Raw genomic sequence first — 18,544 nt, forward strand, 5'->3', positions numbered from 1 at the left:
TCCGCCTGCCTTATTATGATATCTGTATCTGACATCAAATTGAATATAGCTTTCCTCTCAAACCTGTTGAGGTTTCCCGTATCCAAATTAAAATGTTTGATTTTTTCCAAATCATTCAACACAAGTTTGCATGTACATCCATGTGTATTACATAATTGCACTTGTGTTCCCATAAAAACTCTGGATCAAAACATACAACGTCATTGACATCTCTTTCTGCCATATCATCAGTTAAGATTCCCTGCATGTTTGAGCCCTTCAATTTCTTTGCTGCAAAATAACATTGTATTGATAGTTTCATTACAAACTTATTAATATCAACGAACAGGTCAAAAATATTATGGAAATTAGAAGGACTAAAATTGAATCCCCTCCCCAAAATACCAATCTCTGTATTATTAAGCTGCCGATTTGATAAATTGAAAATCCCTTTCTTTAATCTCTCCAATTTGGCCTTTTGGTTTTGTTTGTTCCTCCATACTGGGACCTCCTCTCTATTATTCCTATTATATAATTAATTTTGTTTATTTCATTATTTAGATAGAGCGTACGATTTTGTACAATTTTCCGATTTGTTTCTATTATCAATTTAGCTTCATTTTATTGGTATCCATTTTTGATTGAGCAGTACTGGGAGCTAGCTGAACAAATCAGGTGAGCAAGTGACAAGCGACATATATGTGCAGATGCCAATCAGCAGCTTGCTTCCAGTAGTGCATTGCTGCTTCTGAGCCTATCTAGGTATGTGTTTAAAGTAAGGATACCAAGAGAACAAAACAAATTAGATAAAGGAGGTACAGTGGTAAGTAGTTTAAAATTGCTTACTCTATCTGAAGCATACATTTTGAGGGCAGATAAGAACCATAGGCCCAACAAGTCCACCCAATATTTCCTAAAAGTATAAATTGATCTAGTTTGTAGGATAGCCTTATGCATATCCCAGGCATTCTTAAAGTCCCCCACAGTGTTTATCATTAACACTTATTGTGGAAGTTTATTCCATGAACCAACCACCCTTTCTGTAAAGAAGTGCTTCCTCAAATTACTCCTGAATCTACTTACTACCCTTCAACTTGAGGTCATGACCCCTTCTTTTTATGAAAAATACTCACAGCCTATGCCCCTTAATATACTTGAAGGTTACTATCATATCACCTCTTTCCCTTCTGTCCTCTAAGCTATACAATACACATTTAGGTCATTGAGGCTCTCCTAGTAAGTTGTTTTTTTTTTAGACCCTGTACAATTTTAGTAGCCCTCCTTTGCACAGATTCCAGTTTGTTTATATCCTTCTGAAGATATGGCCTCCAGAACTGCACACAATACTCACGATGAAGCTTAACTAGTGATCTGTAAAATAGCATAAAATCCTTACTATTTCTGCTGCAAATACCAATTATGAAAGTTTAATTGTGACTTTACTGTTACCTTATAGCAATTTGTTTCATGAGTTTGTAACAAATGCTTGTTTTTTTCCATTATACAGCCTCAGACCATCCAGCAAACTTTACAGAGGACGTTACAGCGTTATGAGCACCAAGTCATCGGGTAAGAGCAAATAAATTGAAATACTAATTGGATGATTTTTTAGTAAAATTGAGAAATAATGCACTGTATGATTGTCTTTTTTTATTTGGGAAAAATGAATAGCTTTGCATAGAGCAATATTTTTGCTGCTATACAAGTAGGCATGGGCCTTTGAATGCTTTGTTAGCATCCAAATGCGGAAGAAGGCAACCACTCTTGGTGATTTTACAATGGCTACTGAAAAAGATAATACCATCTTCAGTTTACAAATCTATCAAATGTTTATTTTGTGATCTTTTTTTACCTCTTTTTTTTTTTTGGAGTAAAAAGGAGATGAAAAAAGATAATCTTCACACAGTTTACAGCAAATAAAAGGACATGTAACCCAAATGTTTCTTTCGTGATTCAGATACAACATACAATTGTAAACAACTTTCCAGTGTAATTATGTTATCATATTTGCTTCATTCTCTTGGTATCCTTTGTTGAAGGAGCAGCAATGCACTACTAGGAGCTAGCTAAGCCAATGGATAGGGGCACATATCAGCAGTCAGTTCTTATTATTCCATTGCTGCTCCTTAGCCTATATAGGTATACTCTTTAACAAAGGATAGCATGAGAACAAAGCTAATTAAATAATAGGTGTAAATTGGTAAGCTATTTAAAACTTGATGCTCTTATACTTACTTAACCTATACTTAACATGCTTAAAAAGTGCTATTTAAAACCATGAAGAAAAATATATGAACTTATCATAGGAGTCTGGCATAGATGTAAAAAAAAGTTGTTTATTAAATATTTGTAAGTATATTTACAAGCCTATTACAGCTCAGATGATTAGAGGTAGCAGTCTAATACACAGAAACACTCATTTTCTTCTAAAAGCTACTTAGTTTTTAAATAAAATGGAAGTATGATGTAAATGTAAAACAGAATGATGAAGTATATAAACCTAGTGAAAATAAAGACAACAGCTAAATGGTTTATTGCTTTGTGTCTTAAAAACACTTTAAAAACAAGGGAAAATCATTGGGTGATAAATAACAAGTATTTTATATTATAATTTTCAGATTATTTATTTAATGATCAACCTGATGGAGTTGACATCTGTCTGATGGAGTTGACATCAGAGCCCATTGATGTTTTCCAACCATGCACCTAACTTTCAGTTAGATTACGAGTTTTGCGCTATGACTCAAAAATCGTTGTTATGGCCCATAACGATGCTTTTTCCCTACCACTGCTATTACAAGTCTTGTCGGTATAGCTGTACCGCACACCTTTTTGGCCGTCACGCAACGTCAGTACCGCACTTTTAAAAAAGACCTTTTTGAATGGGACTTCCATAGCGTCAGTATTACGAGTTTGACTGTGAGGCCAAAAAGTGAGCGGTACATCCTAAAATGACAAGATCCGTACCGCCATCTAAAGTCAGTAGTTATGAGTTTTATGCTACAAAGCTGTACCATAAAACTCATAACTAAACTGTCACAAAGTACACTAAACACCCATAAACTACCTATTAACTCCTAAACCGAGGCCCTCCCGCATCGCAAACGCTAAAATAAAATTATTAACCCCTAATCTGCCGCCCTCCCGCATCGCAAACACTATTTAAATATTAATAACCCCTAATCTGCCGTCTGCCCACACCGCCGCTGTCACTTAAAAAATATATTAACCCCTATTCCACTTTTCCCCAACATTGTCGCCACTATAATAAACCTATACTAAATTAAACTATTAACCCCTAAACCTCTGGCCTCCCACATCACTACATAAATATATTAACCACTAAACCTAACCCTAACCCTAACATAACCCTAAGCCTAAATCTAACCCTAAACCTAACACCCCCTAACTTAAATAGAATTAAAATAAATCTAAATAAAACAAAAATAAAAACAAAATAAACAATTATTACCTAAATAATTCCTATTTAAAACTAAATAATTACCTATAAAATAAAACCTAAGCTAGCTACAATATAACTAATAGTTACATTGTAGTTAGCTTATGTTTTATTTTTATTTCAAAGGTAAGTTTGTATTTATTTTAACTAGGTAGACTAATTAGTAAATAGTTATTAACTATTTACTAACTACCTAGCTAAAATAAATACAAACTTACCTGTAAAATAAAACATAACCTGCCCTACACTAAAACCTAACATTACAATCAAATAAAATAAATTAAATTAATCAAATACAATTATCTATATTACAAAAAAAATAAACACTAAATTACACAAAATAAAAACCGAAATGATCAAAAATAAAAACGAATTACTCCTAATCTAATAGCCCTATCAAAATAAAAAAGCCCCCCCAAAATAAAAAAATCCTAGCCTACACTAAACTGCCAATGGCCCTTAAAAGGGCCTTTTGCGGGCTATTGCCCCAAAGAATCAGCTCTTTTACCTGTAAAAAAAAATACAAACAACCCCCCAACAGTAAAACCGACCACCAACACAACCAAACCCCCCCAAATAAAAACCTATCTAAATAAACCTAAGCTAACCATTGCCCTGAAAAGGGCATTTGGATGGGCATTGCCCATAAAAGGCCATTTAGCTCATTAACATTTCCCAAACCCTAAGCTAAAAATAAAACCCACCAAATAAACCCTTAAAAACACCTAACACTAACCCCCGACGATCCACTTACAGTTTTTCGAAGACCGGACATCCATCCTCATCTAGCCGACAGAAGTCTTCATCCAAGCGGGCAGAAGTCTTCATCCAGACATCATCTTCTATCTTCAACCATCCGGCAGGGAGCGGGTCCATCTTCAAGAAATCCAGCGCAGAGCATCCTCTTCTTACGATCGCCGCTGGTAAATGAAGTTTCCCTTTAAGTGACGTTATCCAAGATGGCGTCCCTTACATTCCGATTGGCTGAAAGAATTCTATCAGCCAATAGAAATAAAAGGGGAAAAATCCTATTGGCTGTTGCAATCAGCCAATGGGATTGAGCTTTCATCCTATTGGCTGATCCAATCAGTCAATGGAATGCGAGCACAATCCTATTGGCTGATTGGATCATCCAATAGGATGAAAGCACAATCCTATTGGCTGATTGCAACAGCCAATATGATTTTCTCAGGAAGGAAGTGGCTGCACAATGAGTCGTACAAAAAATTTCCAAATTTATTTAAACGTACCAAGAAGCAGGTACACACCAAGGCAGACAGATGGAGCAACATGTGAGCAGTCTGACACGTTTCACGCCCCATAGTGTCACTTAATCATAGACTTAGTTAGTGTACATGACAGATACCCTTATATAGGGCACCAAATGCCCTCAAACTTGCCCATACTTGATAAAGGCATAGAGCAAGGGTAAGAAAACACTGGCTCAATAGATATGTATTGGTCTGAGTCATGCACACTATCTGCACAATTAAAATTAAACAATAAGTTACATACTCCTGTTCATTTAAATTTAACAACTATTCTATATGCAAGAGAAAACTTCTACATATAATCCAATGATGTTATCAAAACTTATGATTTGCTGGTGTAATGGAAAGAAACATAACAACATTTTCAAACAATATGTTCTTAGGCATTAACAGGATATACAGAAGAGAGGGGGGGATTACATACAGCTATATGCTGCTATATAAAGTTTGTCATAAAGATCCTATAGTTAAAGGACATGTATAGTGAAAAGGCATTAATACCGGTTAGTGTGTATGACACATACCCCTATTTTATGCACTAGACTACACTACACAATATTTCATCTCTACTCAAAAAATCAATATAGGAACTCATAATTCATATAAAATAGCTGATGTCCCATTCTTTGTTCATTCCATTAGGAATCCTTGTTTTTAATTTGAATATCCAATATAACTCCTTTTTATCTAAAATTTTGGACTTGTTTCCTCCTTTGATTGGTATTCTTGCCACATCAATTGCCTTAATTGAAAATTTACCAATATTTGCAAGATGTACTCCATTGAAGTGCTGTGCCACTGTTGAATTTTTGTTGTAATTCTTCACATCATTATAATGTTTGCGGGCCCTCGTACTCATCTGCCTAGTAGTTTTGCCAACATATTGATAGTGGCAAATCAAGCACTCCAAAAAGTACACCACAAATGTTGTTTTGTAATTGGCATAGAGCTTAATGGTGTAATTGGAGTTATCTATTGTGGATCCAAATTCTTTAGTCAGATCTATCATACCACAAGTTAAACATCCCCTAGCCCCACATTTAAAGTTGCCTTTTGTGGCTAACCAATTGTAGTCTTTTCCAGTTTTCTGTACTAAGCTAGGAGCTAGGTTGCTAGGGTCACAGGTTTTTTGGACACAAATTTACATTTACCTATGGTATCCTTCAAGATTTCATCACCAGCCAAGACAGACAAATTTCGCTTGAGAATCTTAACAATTTCAGGAAATTGGTTGGTGTATTCAGTGGTGAATAGAATATCACCTTGTTTCACACCTTTAGTTGTATCGCTCATTGTCTGTGTTTGCTGGTGATAGCCACTAATTTCCATTCTGGCCAACTCCAGTTTTTTTCTGTCATATCCCCTAGCTTCCAGTCTTTCACAAAGGTCCATTGATTGATGCAAATACACTTGTGTATCCCTGTGTTCCTCCTTAATCTGATGAATTGACCCCTGGGTATGGAGCGAACAAGGTGTTGGGGATGGCATGAGCTAGCATGCAAGATAGTGTTGCCAGCACTAGGCTTGCGATATGTTTCTGATATTATTTTTTGATTTCCCACATCTCCTTGTAACGCCATATCCAGAAAGTCAACCTGTGCAGTATTCCAAATACCAACAAGTCGAATTGCATCTCATTCTGTTTTACATATCTCAGAAAACCATCAAAACCATCATCACCTAAAGGCCCATTGAATATGAATATTAAATTATCAATGAACCTTTTGTAGAATAAAATCCTGTCTACAAGAGGATTGTTCTGATCAAAAATATACTTGCATTCCCAAAAACCCACATATAAGTTCACAAAAGATGGAGCATATTTTGCCCCCATTGCAGTGCCACAGCACTGCAAATAGAACTTATCATCAAAAAGGAAAAAATATGGGCAAGAAGGAATTCAAGAACAGAACAAATATACTTCACTATGTCAGATTCATAGTTGGTGAATTTTTCCAAAAAATACTTCACAGATAAGATACCCAATGAGTGAAGAATAACAGTATATAAAGATACAACATCTATGACCACCCAGCTGTGCCCTTCACGCCACACTGCCCTATCCAGGCATTCCAACAGATGCTGAGAATCCCTGAGATTGGTAAAAAGCCCCTTAACCAGGGGTTGCAATATGCCATCCATCGACTCGAACAGGGGCTTCAAAAGGGAGCCTATGCCCGAGACGATGGTCTTCCCGGGGGATTCACTGGATCCTTATGGATCTTAGGCAAATGATGGAACAAAGGCACAACTGGGTGGTCAGGAACCAAGTGTTGTACATCTTCCTCACTCAATACTCCTATACTAACCCCATCATCCAAAATGCTAATAAGTTCCATTTTAAAAGCATTAGTGGGGTTACCTCAAAGGGATGTGTATACATTGCTGTCCTGGATCCACAATAGATAACTCCAATTACACCATTGAGTTATATGCCAATTGCAAAACAACATTTGTGGTATACTTGTTGGAGTGCTTGATTTGCCACTGTCAATATGTTGGCAAAACTATTAAGGCAGATGGGTACGAGGGCCCGCGAACATTATAATGATGTGAAGAATTACAACAAAGATTCAACAGTGGCACAGCACTTCAATGGAGTACATCTTACAAATGTTTGTAAATTTTCAATTAAGGCAATTGATGTGGCAAGAATGCCAATCAGAGGAGGAAACAAGTACAACATTTTAAATAAAAAGGAGTTATATTGGGTATTCAAATTAAAAACAAGAATTCCTAACGGAATGAACAAAGAATGGGACATCAGCTATTTTATGTGAATTATGAGTTCCTATATTAATTTTTTGAGTAGAGATAAAATATTGTGTAGTGTAGTCTAGTGCATAAAATAGGGGTATGTGTCATACACACTAACTTCGGTATTAATCCCTTTTCACTATACATGTCCTTTAACTATAGGATCTTTGTGACAAACTTTATATAGCAGCATTTAGCTCTATGTAACCCCCCTCTCTTCTGTATACCCTGTTAATGCCTAAGAACATATCATTTGAAAATGATGTTATGTTTCTTTCTATTACACCAGCAAATCATAAGTTTTGATAACATTATTGCATTATATGTAGAAGTTTTCTCTTGCATATATAATAGTTGCTAAATTTAATTAATAAACTGGAGTATGTAACTTATTGTTTAATTTTAATTATGCAGATAGTGTGCATGCCTTTATCAAGTATGGGCAAGTTTGAGGGCATTTGGTGCCCTCTATAAGGGTGTCTGTCATGTACACTAACTAAGTCTATGATTAAGTGCCACTACGGGGAGCGAAACACATCAGACTGCTCACTTGTTGCTCCATCTGTCTGCCTTGGTGTGTACCTGCTTCTTCGTACATTTAAATAAATTATGAATTTTTTTTATACGACCCGTTGTGCAGCCACTTCCTTTTTGTGTCTATTGTTTAGCGGATTGGTTCCTGTTCACTCTTTGGCTTGCACCTTGCCATCATTGTGACTTCAGTACTGGCTGTCTCCCTTTTATGATGACAGCATTCTGCATTTAGCACACTCCTTCAGGACGCTGGCTGTTGCGGTCAGTGACTCACCTTCAATATGATTTTCTCCCCTTTAATTCCTATTGGCTGATAGAATTCTATCAGCCAATTGGAATTTGAGGGACACCATCTTGGATGACTTCACTTAAAGGGAAACTTCATTTACCAGCGGTGATCATAAGAAGAGGATGCTTCGCGCCGGATGTCTTGAAGATGGACCTGCTCTGTGCCGGATGGATGAAGATAGAAGATGCCGTCTGGATGAAGACTTCTGCCCGCTTGGATAAAGACTTCTGCCAGCTTTGATGAGGACTTCTGCCCGCTTGGAAGAAGACTTCTGCCGGCAGGATGAGGATGGATGTCCAGTGTTCGAAAAGTGGATCATCTGGGGTTAGTGTTAGGTTTTTTAAGGTTTTATTGGGTGGGTTTTATTTTTAGCTTAGGGTTTGGGCAATGTAAAAGAGCTAAATGCCCTTTTAAGGGCAATGCCCATCGAAATGCCCTTTTCAGGGCAATGGTAAGTTTAGGTTTATTTAGATTTTTTAGTTTTTATTTGGGGGGTTTGGTTGTGTGGGTGGTGTTTTACTGTTGGGGGGTTGTTTGTATTTTTTTTTACAGGTAAAAGAGCTCATTTCTTTGGGTCAATGCCCCGCAAAAGGCCCTTTTAAGGGCCATTGGCAGTTAAGTGTAGTGTTTTATTTTGATAGGGCTAATAGATTAGGAGTAATTTGTTTTTATTTTTGATAATTTCGTTTTTTATTTTGTTTAATTTAGTGTTTATTTTTTTTTAATTTAGATAATTGTATTTGATTAATTTAATGTATTTTATAGTAATGTTAGTTTTTAGTGTAAGGCAGGTTAGGTTTTATTTTACAGGTAAGATTGTATTTATTTTAACTAGGTAGCTAGTAAATAGTTAATAACTATTTAATAACTAGTCTACCCAGTTAAAATAAATACAAACTTACCTGTGAAATAAAAATAAAACCTAAGATAGCTACAATATAACTATTAGTTATATTGTAGCTAGCTTAGGGTTTATTTTACAGGTAAGTATTTAGTTTTAAATAGGAATTATTTAGGTAATAATTGTAAGTTTTATTTAGATTTATTTTAATTATATTTAAGTTAGGGGGTATTATGGCTAGGGTTATGCTTAGGGTTAGGGTTACGTTAGGGTTAGGGGTTAATATATTTATGTAGTGTTATTGATTTTGGAGGCCAAAGGTTTAGGGGTTAATAACTTTAGTATAGTGGCGGCGGCATTAGGGGTGGTAGGTTAGGGGTTAACTAAACTAAAGTACAAAAAATAAAAAAAGCTAAGTTACAAAAAATAAAAAAATAAGTTACAAACATGTTAAAAATATTACAACAATTTTAAGCTACTTACACCTAATCTAAGCCCCCTAATAAAATAACAAACCCCCCCAAAATAAGAAAAATCCCTACCCTATTCTAAATTAAATAAATTTCAAAGCTCTTTTACCTTACCAGCCCTTAAAAGGGCCATTTGTGGGGGCATGCCCCAAAAAGTTCAGCTCTTTTGCCTGTAAAAGAAAAATACAACCCCCCCCAACATTAAAACCCACCACCCACATACCCCTAATCTAACCCAAACCCCCCTTACAAAAACCTAACACTAATCCCCTGAAGATCATCCTACCTTGAGTCGTCTTCACTCAGCCGAGCAGCGATGGAACTGAAGAGGACATCCGGAGCGGAAGAAGTTAATCCTCCAAGCGGCGCTGAAGAAATCTTCCATCCGATGAAGTCATCATCCAGGCGGCGCTGAAGAGGTCTTCTATCCGGGCGAAGTCATCTTCCAAGCCGGGTCTTGAATCTTCCTTCCGCCGACGCGGAACCACCTTCTTCACCGACGGACTACGACGAATGACGGCTCCTTTAAGGGACGTCATCCAAGATGGCGTCCCCTCAATTCCGATTGGCTGATAGGATTCTATCAGCCAATCGGAATTAAGGTAGGAAAAATCTGATTGGCTGATGGAATCAGCCAATCAGATTGAGCTCGCATTCTATTGGCTGTTCCGATCAGCCAATAGAATGCAAGCTCAATCTGATTGGCTGATTGGATCAGCCAATCGGATTGAACTTGAATCTGATTGGCTGATTCCATCAGCCAATCAGATTTTCCTACCTTAATTCCGATTGGCTGATAGAATCCTATCAGCCAATCGGAATTGAGGGGACGCCATCTTGGATGACGTCCCTTAAAGGAGACGTCATTCGTCGTAGTCCGTCGGTGAAGAAGGTGGTTCCGCGTCAGCGGAAGGAAGATTCAAGTCCCGGCTTGGAAGATGACTTCGCCCGGATAGAAGACATCTTCAGCGCCTCTTTGATGATGACATCGGCCGGATCGAAGACTTTTCTTCAGCGCCGCCTGGATGATGACTTCATCGGATGGAAGATTTCTTCAGCGCCGCTTGGAGGATTAACTTCTTCCGCTCCGGATGTCCTCTTCAGTTCCATCGGTGGCTCGGCTGAGTGAAGACGACTCAAGGTAGGATGATCTTCAGGGGATTAGTGTTAGGTTTTTGTAAGGGGGGTTTGGGTTAGATTAGGGGTATGTGGGTGGTGGGTTTTAATGTTGGGGGGGGGGTTGTATTTTTCTTTTACAGGCAAAAGAGCTGAACTTTTTGGGGCATGCCCCCACAAATGGCCCTTTTAAGGGCTGGTAAGGTAAAAGAGCTTTGAAATTTATTTAATTTAGAATAGGGTAGGGATTTTTCTTATTTTGGGGGGTTTGTTATTTTATTAGGGGGCTTAGATTAGGTGTAAGTAGCTTAAAATTGTTGTAATATTTTTAACATGTTTGTAACTTATTTTTTTATTTTTTGTAACTTAGCTTTTTTTATTTTTTGTACTTTAGTTAGTTTATGTAATTGTATTTGATTGTAGTTATTTGTAGTTAATTTATTTAATTAATGTAATGATAGTGTAGTGTTAGGTTTAATTGTAACTTAGGTTAGGATTTATTTTACAGGTAATTTTGTATTTCTTTTAGCTAGGTAGTTATTAAATAGTTAATAACTATTTAATAACTATTCTAACTAGCTAAAATAAATTGAAAGTTACCTGTCAAATAAATATAAATCCTAAGATAGCTAGAATATAATTCTTATTTATATTGTAGCTATATTAGGGTTTATTTTAAAGGTAAGTATTTAGTTTTAAATAGGATTCATTTAGTTAATAAGAGTTAATTTATTTAGATTTATTTAATTAATATTTAAGTTAGGGGGGCGTTAGGGTTAGACTTAGGTTTAGGGGTTAATAATTTTATTACAGTGGCGGCGGCGTAGTGGGAGGCAGGATAGGGGTTAATAAATTTATTATAGGTGGCAACGGTGTAGGGGGGGCAGGATAGGGGTTAATAGGTTTAATATAGGTCGCGGCGGGTTCATGGAGCGGCGGTTTAGGGGTTAAACTATTTATTTAGTTGCGGAGAGGTGCGGGATCAGCAGGATAGGGGTTAATAATTTTATAATAGAGGGCGACGGTGTAGGGGGGGCAGGATAGGGGTTACTAGGTATACTGTAGGTGGCAGCGGTGTCCGGGAGCGGCGGTTTAGGGGTTAATACATTTATAAGAGTTGCGGCAGGGTCTAGGAGCGGCGGTTTAGGGGTTAGTAACTTTATTTAGTTGCGGGGGGCTCCGGGGGCGCCGGTATAGGGGGTAGAACAGTGCAGTTTAGTGTGAGTGCTTAGTGACAGGCTAGCAATAAAGCTGGGAAAAAGCCGAAGGGCAGCGAGATCGGATGAGTGATAACTGTCACAGTCCGCTGCTCATCACCCCGCGGCTTTTTGACAGCTTTATTTGATAACTTAGGCGAACGTATTCAAGGTCCGCGGCGGCGAAGGTAGGCGAGCTTAGGCGGGCGTATTGGGCCGGCGAAGCCAGAAAAGTAGACGGCTTGATAACTACCCCCCATAGTCTCTTAACTCTAAAATGACATAGAAAGAGATAAAACAATCCCATGATGCATATAAAACAGCATTAAGTAAACATGTTAACAATGGAATTACTTAAGTAAGAAAGATGTTCTGCTAGAGATGGATAAGGTGAGTAAGTTTTAATTCTTTCTAGAAGACTTTTCTCATATGCCAAAATACCAGAAGTGTATTTTAGATTAGGCCAACTAGGCAGGTGGATTTAGTTGTGTCAGCAGACTTTTGACGGATAGAGCCATCAAATGATACCTTCTTATTCATATGTAGTCCCAGGGTCGCCATTAGCAATTTTGGGGCCCCTTACTTAACCATTGATCAGGCCCCCCCCCTTTGACGTTCAATTTTTGTCCAAGTGACTAAAACATATATATGACTTTATTCTTAAGTGTAGTCAAACTTGGAAATATAAAAGTAATTACACACAAACACAGAAACAAACAGACACACATAAGAATTCACATATAGACACTTGAGCAGATTAGCAAAGAAACACACAAACAATCTAAGACACAGACACCCACACAGACACTCAGAACTTGTTTACATTGACCTGACAAGTAATGAGGTAGACTATAGTTTTGTCAAAAAAGGAAAACACCAAACCTGTTGAAGACGCATACGTGCCCAACTCTAGGGGGCGCTATAAAAAAGTAATCTATATGATAGAACTATATCAAACAGTATATATGATCATATGAAGTAGTGTAATATATATATATATATATATATATTGACCGTTATGAACAAAGGTACAAAGATATGAGCAAAAAATAAAAAATGCACAAATTCAATATGTCTTATCTGAGTCCTTTATAGGTACTGAACCTCCAGTTTAGATTGTCCAGATAAATCCTTCTGTGTAGGAAAAAACAATATTAGGCCAAAAACATCCTTCTTATGTAGTCACAGCAGCTCCTCTCAGATAATAGAACAAAATCCAGGAATCTGTAAATGAAAAATCACAGAAAAGAGGGCGCCTCCTAGTGTGATACTCTGTGATACAGATCTTGATCTTGTGTTGTGGTTATACACACAAATAGAGCAGCACCCATTGTGCTAATTGACGCAAGCTGGGAACTCACAGTGTCCCAGCAAAACTGATCCCAAGACACAGGTTACCAAGTGCTAGGTATGATGATTCATACTCAGGCTTCCATATAATCCAAAGAATATTTTATTAAAACAAGTGATATAAAAACCTATGGGTGTTTGTGGGACCCAAGGTATATAAAAACAAGTATTTTGTAACAGATTGCAACGCGTTTCTCAGCTCAGCTAGCTGTTGCCTCAGGCATCTGTTCATATCAAGGAAGTACTGGCTTTTAAACCCTAACTAACCTCCTAAATGCCTCCCACTACCTGTTTAAGCAGGTGCTGTCAATGATCAAGAACACTTGTATTTGACTTCTTACAGCTTTGGGAGACACAGATAAATTAATCACGTTTTATATATCACTCGATTAACAAATGAATGATTTTTGAAATACTAAAAATATACACAGACCAAAGATTTTATATCATGTTCAATATTATACATATAATGAATAAACAGTAACATGAATTTGAATTAAAACTTGAAATATGTATTAACAGATATGTTTATGATAAGCAGCCTTTGCTATCAAACACCAATCAAAATATTTTTGAATGTTTCAAAGCAGGCAGTGATTCATCTATGTTGGTCTATAGGGATCACACATTTTAGATAAATATTGGAAGTTTGATATGTTGTTATTCTGGCCTTTAACTTCAAATGTTTTATTTTCTCTAATGTTAGTTATATATATTTTCCTTTAACATCAAATGTTTTATATCTCTCATGTTTGATATTTTTGAACAATTTTGTGTATGTTTTGGTATATATACTTGTGGGATAACTTATGAAAGTCAAGTATTCTTGACAACACCTGCTTAGACAGGTAGTGGGAGGAGTTTAGGAGGTTAGTTAGGATTTAAAAGCCAGTGCTTCCTTGATATAAACAGATGCCTGAGGAAACAGCTAGCTGAGCTGAGAAACGCGTTGCAATCTGTTACAAAATACTTGTTTTTATATACCTTGGGTCACACAAACACCCATAGGTTTTTATATCACTTGTTGTTGTTTTTTTTGTTTTATTTTATTGAGATTCAATACACTTTACGTCAGTAGAGTCTATACAAAGAAGTAGCTTCCATACATACAATCTCAAGTAAAAAACAAATAAGAAATATAGAAATATGTTACAGACAATAAACTAAGCTTGTTGAGCTGACAATTCGTAGCAGTAGTAAAGAACATTATACGTGCCAGGTAAACTGTAACACTTCTAAGTGATCACTAAAGTCACTTTTGGACCTCGCAGCACAAACAGAAATTGTGTAGCTACAGAAGGCATGCATGGGCATAAGGAGGCCACTCTTGGACCTCAAATTGTGAATCTCGATTTTCTTATTTTACTATGAACACAACTAGAAATGTACCTCCAATCATGTTATTTATATATATAAACACCAACTTCATAAAGTTACTATTAGTCATATAATGAGCATAAGTCTAAAAAAGCCTAGAAGCATTACCATAACTGTGGGGATACGGGAAAATAATAAACAGGACTATCAGAAGGGGGGGATGTTTTTTTTTTTTTATATAGGATATACCCAAATGTGAGTTCTCAAGTCAATAATTACATGGCAGCAGTTAGAGTTATTACCATACATTATGGAGATCGTACATAACTTGAGGTGTCAGACATATCTTAGTATTATTATATTACTTATATTATTCTTATGGAACTCATGAGTGTTAGACATGAAATAGGTTAGATTGGAAAATATTTCCCCCACTAAACGTTTGGTAAGTAGTATGGGACACATAATCATCAAAAATGGAGCATTATATAAGGTAGTGGGTTAATTATTATAGTATGACTGCATCCCCTATATGTGGTTCCTGTATAACTTAAGCCAAACCTGACTCCCTCAAAACTATCAATATTCTAAGCGAGAATTAAAAGCAGTGTGTCATAACTTAGCATTAAGAATAAAACTTGTATAATGCACTCAGCTTGTTTGTAGTTGCTGCTTTCCCAAAATGTCATAATTTAACTACCCCGGCCGCTGGCAGTAGTTCTTTATGGACTAAGAAGCTAAGGAAAGTAGAACAAGTCTTGAATAGTGCATAAATATCTCTCTTGGACTTAAAATAATTAGCTTTAATGTAAGCTAGCATGGAACTTATCTAGTAGCCCTTCTGTAAAATTTTCTAATTAGAAGTGTAGGTTGCACTAACTAACTATATATGAGAGTTCTATAGGACAACCACTAATACATATAAATGTCGGGAACAGTAAATAAACTATACCTGTAAAGTAGGTGAAGATAAAATACAAAATCAAAAGTAGTGCCCAGACACAGATATAAGGACATAAAATGAACTTTGGGACAGTAGGGTATATCCAGTTCAGCAGGATCAGCTATATAGCCAAAAAGGAGCCGGTATGTGAATCACTATTATATTGTGTACAAGGGTCCCTAAACTGTCCATTCCCTATATTGTCCTCAACCTATGCCGGCTTTCTTATGAAGATCTCTTTATCTGGAGCTATTGCGCCTGTTACTCCACACTCGATCTCCAACAGGTTTATGCTCCCACATCAAGACTGCCATCATCTCATCTTCTAGCCCTTCAATGAAGAGGTGAGACACCGCTGACATCCACAACCGCTCATGTTTTCTATATAGAAACAACCGCTCATCCACCTGTCTACAGAGCGGTAAGTGTGAGGCTGCTGTTGAGTGTGGTTGGGTTCGCATAGGTCTATCTCCTTCAGCCCAAGTTGCGTTCACATCGATATTGGGGGCCGCACACCGTATGGGCAAGGAGGAGAGAGACAACGGAGCCATACACACCTGTAGTGTAACTGCGTGAGTAGGTAAGTTAGTGTATCTCAACCCTAGCGAAGGCTTAGTTTCCAAAATCCTTTTCGTCTCTTTGTGATCAGCTCCCCTGAACGCTATCAGTATGCTGTCCTCCAGTCTAGAAAAACAATTATGCAGCAAAGAATCCAGTGTCTCCAGTAAAGTTAGACGGGAAAGCTCCATTATAAAGCTTTGGTGTAGAATTGGGAGGATGTATTTAAGATAGCCGTTGTGTTTACCCGGATTACCGGGGTGGGTTAGGTAGAGGAAGGTCCTCTCAGTTCCAGTATTTCAGAGCCGAGATTGGCAATAATATTTGTAGCAAAATGATCAGTGAGTCTAGTATAGTCGAAATAGCCAGAGATTAATCTTTGATGGTGTCTTTTGTGAGTGATACGCAGGAGATATATCAGCTCATCTGCTCAGACTCTGAAATAGACGGCTATCTTCTTATATCACTTGCTTTAATAAAATATTCTTTGGATTATATGGAAGCCTGAGTATGAATCATCATTCCTAGCACTTGGTAACCTGTGTCTTTGGATCAGTTTTGCTGGGACACTGTGAGTTCCCAGCTTGCGTCAATTAGCACACTGGGTGCTGCTCTATTTGTGAGTATAACCACAACACAAGATCTGTTTTATTTATTCATCATCACAGTATCACACTAGGAGGCGCCCTCTTTTTTTGATTCGTCATTCACAGATTCCTGGCTTTTGTCAAAAAAGGAGATTTACCAGACAAAATATGGAATTCTGGTTATCTTTTTGTCAAGGAAACACCCACGGAGACAGCCTCAGAAAACACACAAAGACATACACACTCACAGACACCCACAGAAAGCACACAAAGACATACACACACACAGAGAGACACCCATAGAAAACACAAATATAAATTTTAAAAAAATCATATCTGCCAAAAGGGTACCTGTATTGAGGAGGAAACATTTCTGCATGGTTTTAAATATAGAATTTCTACAGCATTGCCAAATAATCATAAATACACTGCTGCAAATAAAAAAACAAAAACATTTACTAAGTAAGTCCTACCTCTTCTGCAAATGAAAGGGATCTGCAGTCTGACTCAGGCACACACTGTACAAACTGAAGTGCCAAGTCTGTCTCACACTATGCATAGTGGTTTAGTGCACACTCAGAAATCCTCTCAAATGTTAATGCTTTACTCCTTGTAATGACATTTCCCACGCTTAATAGCACTCTGCTGTAGCGCCCTCTGGTGGCTGCCAAAATGTAAAAAAAACCCTCCCTGACAGGAGTCATCCTATTCACCCCCTGATGGCGGCCCTGTGTAGCCCTGATATTTTATTTATTTATTAATTTTATTACAGAACTATGGTCCTTGTTTGTCTAGTCGGGCTGCCTGGCCCTTATATGCCTCAGTGGCTTCCATTTGTGACAAATATTTGAGGGAAATATGAGATAAAATTGTTGAGGGTGAGAAGTTTGAGGGTAATAAATTTCCAAGTGCCTGTGGAAACACAAAATGCATTTAAAGGGACCTGAAACCCAAAAATTTTATTTTTTATTTTGATTGAGATAGATTATACATTTTTAAACAACTTTCCAATTTACTTCCGTTATCAACTTTTCTTCATTCTCTTGGTATCTTTTATTGAAGAAGCAGCAATGCACTCCTGGGAGGCTTAACACATATGTAAGCCAAAGAAAATGGGCATACAAGTCCAGCCACCAATCAGCAGTTAGCTCCAAGCTCTTGAGCCTATCTATATATGCTTTTCAACAAATGATACCAAGAGAATGAAGCACATTAGATAATAGAAGTAAATTGGAAAGTTGTTTAAACTTGTATGCTCTATCTGAATCATGAAATAAACATTTTGGGTTTCATGTCCCTTTAATATCCCTTTAACTTAGTAGGGCAAATACCAAAAAAGGGTGCCTTTTTAGTTTGCCATGTTATGCATTGGTTCAAATAGGGTTGCCAGGTGTATTCAACAGGACAGTCCAGTATTTCAGCTGTCTGGTAAAATCTATACAATAATTTGGGACCGTTTTTTGTTTTTACCATCCCCTGAGTTGCAGCTAAATTTGACATGTTTTTTTATGCTTTTGTGCATTCAAAATAAAGAAGCAACAGTGCCCATGTTCTGCTCTATTTGTTATTAGCAGCCAAGGGTGGTAGAAAAAATATCTATATCTACCTATCGTCTCTAGTATAGACAGCCTGTGCGAGCCAGCAAGCAAATTCTTAGATCTCAGCCTTAGACGTATTGTACTGACTTTATGTCAGGGACACTGTGGACATTCTAAGTAAACTAGATGGTATTCTTGTGAAGATGACACTTTACTCATCACATGCAATGTTGAATCACTTTACACTTCCATCAGACATGATAAGGGCTGTGAAGCGGTTTCATTTTTCCTGAATATGGAATCTAAAGAGAAAGAAGACAGAAACAATTTTATTATCA

General features: G+C 37.1%; 1 protein-coding gene across 1 annotated transcript in view; it reads left to right on the forward strand.

The window, feature by feature from the left end:
- GUCY1A2 (guanylate cyclase 1 soluble subunit alpha 2) overlaps positions 1-18,544 on the forward strand; it is a 561,623-nt gene that overhangs the window by 130,647 nt on the left and 412,432 nt on the right. Inside the window, exon 2 of the mRNA XM_053708566.1 lies at positions 1,487-1,548. Coding sequence (XP_053564541.1) covers positions 1,487-1,548 — 62 coding nt within the window. The remainder of the gene's footprint in view (positions 1-1,486; positions 1,549-18,544) is intronic.

This window comes from Bombina bombina, chromosome 3 (genome assembly GCF_027579735.1).
Source record: "Bombina bombina isolate aBomBom1 chromosome 3, aBomBom1.pri, whole genome shotgun sequence".
Taxonomy (NCBI): domain Eukaryota; kingdom Metazoa; phylum Chordata; class Amphibia; order Anura; family Bombinatoridae; genus Bombina; species Bombina bombina.